Here is a 5,861-nt window from a genome sequence, read left to right as displayed (position 1 = left end):
TTTGAAAATCTTGTATCTATCAGTCTCTTAACCCTTTTTTTCTCCTCAGTCTTGTTTATCTCAAATTCATTTAGCTTAGGAGAGTACATGACCTCATGCATAACTTCTGTCAAGCCCCCCCTCAGATAGCATAATCTGAACATACATAATAAAAGGTAACTGAGTCACTTGTCATGGATACTGAGAACAAAATAGCACAAGCCCAGGGGTGCTCCTGGATCCATCTTTGTTGCTAGAGGCCCAGGTGACCTCAGTGGCTAGGAGTGCCTTTTACCAGCTTCGGCTGGTGAGACAGCTGCAGCCGTTTCTGGACCGGGATAGCCTGACCACTGTTGTCCACACACTGGTAACCTCCAGGTTGGATTACTGTAATGCGCTCTATGTGGGGCTTCCCTTGAGGTTGGTCTGGAAGCTGCAGCTGGTGCAAAATGCGGCAGTGAGACTGCTCACTGGGGCAGGGTATCGCCAACATGTCACCCTGCTGCTGAAAGAATTGCACTGGCTGCCCATTTGCTACCGGGCCAAGTTCAAGGTTCTAGTTTTGGTGTACAAAGCCCTATACAGCTCGGGACCAGGATACCTAAAAGACCGTCTTCCCCTTATATACCCAGTCGATCACTGCGCTCTGCAGATGAGGGCCTCCTGCAGATACCATCTTATCAGGAGGTTCGTTCTGCACAATATAGGAAACGGACCTTTAGTGTGGCAGCACCTACCCTGTGGAACTCCCTCCCTTTGAATATTAGGCAGGTGCCATCTCTGCTATCTTTTCAGCGCCTTTTGAAGACTTTCCACTTTCAACAAGCCTTTTAGGTTGAGATCTATCCCAGTCTGCCTCTGTGTTAGAATTGCTTAATATGTTTTTAATAATGTTTTAACCCTTTTTAAAAGTTTTTCTATGTTTTTAACACTGTTTTGTTGTAATGTATTTTAAGATCTGTTTTTATGATGTTTTAAAGTGTTTTTAGTGCTTTGTTTGCCGCCCTGGGCTCCTGCTGGGAGGAAGGGCAGGATACAAATTAAATAATAAATAAATAAGTAGTTGGTATAGGCTGGCTGCATTGCTGTGCCATTACTTGAAAGAGCTGTTGTAAGGAGAACCCTGCTACATCAGATGGAATGTGCCTCTAGTCCTGCATTCTGTTCATAGCAGTGGCCAACCAGATGTTTACTTAAAACAGAGCTTGGAAAAGTTACTTTTTTGAACTACAACTCCCATCAGCCCAATCCAGTGGCCATGCTGGCTGGAGCTGATGGGAGTTGTAGTTTAAAAAAGTAAATTTTCCAAGCTCTGACCTAAAATCATAAGGGCTCTGCTATATCATGCCAAAGGCTCATCTAGTTCAGAGAGCAATACAACAGGTTCAAGATTTCATACAATGTTATCACATCTTAAAACAAATAACTGAAACATTGCAAAAACCTCAGCTAGGAAAAGTGATTATGCCATTCACTCCCATTGACAATCGCATGCAGCACACAAATGTTGACAAGTTTATACTAACAAGCTTCTATTGACAACTGGTTGTCATCTACAAACATTCTTACCCACATAGACCAATGCAAAACCATTCTTTAAGACTTTGTTAAGTAAACCAAAGAACATCACTTTCCTTGGGATTTGAAATCAAAATCCCATTCTATACCCCTTGGATTATGTAATGAAAGATAGCAATGGTTAGGTAATCAAATCCTTAAAGCACAATGCAAGAGTATTCAATTACATTCAATAATACAATGAATATCCACCAATTGTGGAAGAAAACAATTTTTGTGATCTTTAAACATACTTCAGGGTAGCTTGTAAAGAGTTCATCCTCAGGAGACTAAATGGTTATGTTCAGTGGAAGAAGAATCAACCCCCTCCCCCTGAGTGACTGTAGTAGAAGGTTGCAAGCCTGCACAATATCATTGCCTTGGGACATCTTGCCAAAAGAAATACTGGTGTCCAGTGCAGGATGATGACCAAAGTAGACTTGTCACCTTCTGTAGTTGGGATAGCATAAAGCAGGCTTCTTCACTGTTATTGAACCAACGCAGGAAAACAGCTGGTTCTGGAGCAATTCATGTTAACCAAAGCTTTGGTAGTGGCTTCATGCCAGTGATCTGGGCTCCTGCTGGGAGGAAGAGTGGGATACAAATTAAATAATAAATAAATAAATAAAATCTGTTAGGATCCAGTCAAAATGCATTTAATAAAAATCTTCAGTGGTAAGTACAAAAAGAAAAAATAAAAATAAAATATTCCTTTGGAAAAAAAAGGGCTTCCGAGACTTCCCAGGAGGATCCTTACGCCTGTGCAGCCTCTAAGACGAGCTCCGTCTTGGATGAAACTTATCCAGTTTTAAATTCAGTCAGAAGGGACTTCTCTGACTGGAGATGATTTCTTCCTGATAAGGAAGAAGCGTGAGATCTGCCACATAGTTTTGTTTTGATTGTTGGAGTCTGGAATTCATCAGAATTGTCTGTCTTCCAGCAGTTCAGACAGAGCGAGGATTTTTATGCTAGCTCAGCTGGATAAGTGACCCGTTGTTTTTTTTAACGGACTAGCAGTCAAATATTCTTCTGTCTACATTTATCATTTTCTTATCTATACAGCTAAAGAGATTTGTCAAAGTAACAGCAATTAGGTTAACCTAGATGAGGTAAGACTTTCCTTCTTTATTTACGGAACTAAGGGGGAAGAAAATATAAATAGCTTATCTTTTTTTATTGCAAAAAGCTGACATGATGGAAAATTGCGTTTTAAAGTTTACAACGGATGAGAGATTTCTGATTGGGAGAGATAAGAAATCTTTTTGATTTATAAGGCTTTTGTGTAATATATGTAAGGGACTATTTTTTCTGATCTGCTTTTTTTTTTGACGAATCTGCTCATTCTCTCTGCTACTAGTTGTTTGGACGCTGTGAACTAAAAGCTGTTTTTCCACTTCTGGGCTTTTAAGAGATAAGGACTGTCTAGCGTGTGACGTTAGTTGGTTGGAAAGATTAACTCCTTTGTAACTGGATAAAGAAATAAACTGCTCTTTGCTTGGGACATTGAAAATTGAAGGAGTTTTGTTCTTTTGGTTTTAAGAATGACAATTAAGAAGATCATGGATATACAAGAAGGGACTTTATTTCTAGACATGCTTCAGAAAATAATGAATGGGATCAACTCAATAAAACAAGAACTGAGAAATAATAGACAAGCGTGGAGAACTGAATTTCATGAAATGAGACAGGAGCTGAAAGAAACTCAGGATTCTATGAGAAAGGAGAATAAAGATAGATCTGGAAAACAAAAAAAGGATGAAAGAGAAATTAAAGGCAAGGTTCAATCTATGGAGATTGGCTTAAATATGGACATGAAAAAAGATTTGGATTTCCTGGTTGTGACGGATCCTGGAGATAAATATTACAGTTTGGAATACAGCGCTGTCTCTGAAGGAATTGAAGAGACTGGAGATAAAGATATTATCGGTTCAAAAAAATTCCTGGACTGGAAGGATTTGATGGAACTCGAAATGGAGAAAGTTAACAGAATTAATCCCTGTTTTGTGACAATGGAAAAACCTTCAAGAGATGTACTAGTGTATCATGTGGAAAAGAGGAGCAGAGATGCGGCTTTGAAACAATACTTCAGTGTTACGTTTGGATTTGATGGTGAGAAAATATCTATGATGGAGGAAATTCCTATTAGACTTTTATTATATGACTATGACAGCAAGATTTTTGGGTGCGTAGAGATGGAAGATGGAAGACGGACCCAATATGGATAATGACAGAAGAGCGATTTGAAATTACTGGACTCGGTAGATTTGATGAGTTGAATTAATTGACATGTTTATTTAGAAAAAAAACTTGATTGACATACATCTCAAGGATTGGAAACTTCTCTTTGACTTTTTGTGGAAGATTAAAATGATATGATGTTAATGAGATTTGAAACCAACTAAGATAACTGTTGGAGGAAGGTGATTTTATAATCTATTAAGAGATAGGTCTGTTATACATTATAGATTTATAGTTGAATTATAGTGTTTTGAAATTACTGGATTTAGTAGATTTGATGAGTTGGATTAATTGGCATGTTTATTTAGAAAAAAAATTGATTGACATATATCTCAAGGATTGGAAACTTCTCTTTGACTTTTTGTGGAATATTAAAATGATATGATGTTAATGAGATTTGAAACCAACTAAGATAACCGCTGGAGGAAGGTGATTTTATAATCTATTAAGAGATAGGTTTGTTATATATTATAGATTTATAGCTGAACTATGACAAATCGGAAGTCAATATTATTTTTTTATATATATGTATATTTTTTATTGTATTAGTTATTGATTTGTGTTGTTTTCTTTTTGTATCATTTTGGTTTTGAAAATTAGAATAAAAATTAATTGAAAAAAAAGGAAAAAAAGGGCTTCCTTAGAAAAACATAAAAATAAAATATTTACTGCAGGAAAGAAAACATGAAAATAAAATATTTTCATGGCCATAGGTGAAACTTTTGAAAAGACGTGGACTAATTAAAAAAAATTAGCAACTAACAATTTAGCTGCTTTGCACTTGGGACTGAGTAGTCCCATTAAAGGGGATTCCCCATTATTGGTGAAAAATAGAATTAAAAGATTTCAGACAAACAAATACATAACAATACAACACATTCCATAGCCTCTTGCCAATGTGCAGAGTGTTGCACATGAAAAGTAGTCATGGATTTCCCTGATTATGGTATCAGTGCCTGACTTAATTGCCCTCAGAAACTGGTCTCCCATGGACATCAAAGTCCACTAGATACTGGGTGCTCTAGGTTAGAATTTGGCTGTGAGGTGCTTCACCAATCATTGCATTCCAAAATGGGACAAAGGAAGAAGGGGGGTGTTACTTCTTCAAGCCTGCTATAGAGAACAGTGCAGCCTTCAGTGTTTCAGTCACATTGAAGATAGCACTCCCTTCCCACAAGTTGAAAGCAGAATTTCTCACAGTGCTTTTAGACTGTGCTTTTGAGTGTTCCCTGACCAGCAAAGAAGAAGAGGGGGATGAAACCCTCATTTCCCCCTTTGTTTTGATCTCTGGCCTATATGATGACTTTACACTCTACTTTTCTCAATATCTTAATCAATTAATTTGCCCCAAGACATTCCTTAACCACCATCAATAGTCACTGACTCTTTATCCTTTTAACTGTTTTCTACATATCTCAAACCTTCTGTCTACATCCTGTATGCCTCAATCTTAAAACTACCCCTTTCCAATGACAACCAGGGTTTCTTCACCATCCTACCCTTTATTAAGGGTGATGTTACTATGCTTTTACCTGCTATAGGGAAGCTTAAAACACTTTCATGAATGCCTCTGCAATCCCTTCTCCCATCCTCGCATCCTTTAATCACTTGCTTAGACAAACTAGTTTGTATTAACAAACTGGGGGTGGGTGGGAAGTTTGCTTATTGCACCATTTAAACTGTGCCCAATTTACCTGAAGAAAAATAGAGAAGCAGGGGTGAAACAGCAACTCTTTACTGTATGTTGGTAGCCATAGACATTCTTTAATAACAGACAGAAGTGGCCATCCTTGAAGGATACCATATTACAACTTGGCCAATGAAGTCCTGAATTTGGAATGTATGCACACAACTAAAACTGGAGGGAGAAACATATCAGGTGGTTTGTCCTTCCACTCCTTGGTTACAAGAACTTGTATCTTCAGTGGGGCACAAACAAAATATTTAGTATTGCAAGCATCTTTTCAGTGTCTCTGTTTAAAGTCTTGTCCTCATGTCTTTGTCTGTCACCTATCTGAATGCACTTTCCCGGTTTCTTACTACGGGTCATCCAGTGTCTATAACCATTGGGCTTTATTGGCTGACCC

General features: G+C 37.9%; 1 protein-coding gene across 1 annotated transcript; it reads left to right on the top strand.

Moving 5' to 3' along the window:
- The first annotated feature begins 2,585 nt into the window (after positions 1 to 2,585).
- On the top strand, positions 2,586 to 3,781 carry LOC133385886 (uncharacterized). The gene is made up of 2 exons (XM_061629474.1): positions 2,586 to 2,645; positions 3,077 to 3,781. Exons 1-2 carry the CDS (start codon positions 2,641 to 2,643, stop codon positions 3,759 to 3,761), a joined length of 690 nt encoding a protein of 229 aa, XP_061485458.1. The 5' UTR covers positions 2,586 to 2,640; the 3' UTR covers positions 3,762 to 3,781.
- The last annotated feature ends 2,080 nt before the right edge of the window (positions 3,782 to 5,861 follow it).

Source organism: Rhineura floridana, chromosome 5 (genome assembly GCF_030035675.1).
Source record: "Rhineura floridana isolate rRhiFlo1 chromosome 5, rRhiFlo1.hap2, whole genome shotgun sequence".
In the NCBI taxonomy this organism is placed as follows: Eukaryota; Metazoa; Chordata; class Lepidosauria; order Squamata; family Rhineuridae; genus Rhineura; species Rhineura floridana.
The sequence above is the reverse complement of the archived record's forward strand: the minus strand, read 5'-3'. Positions and strand labels throughout refer to the sequence as shown.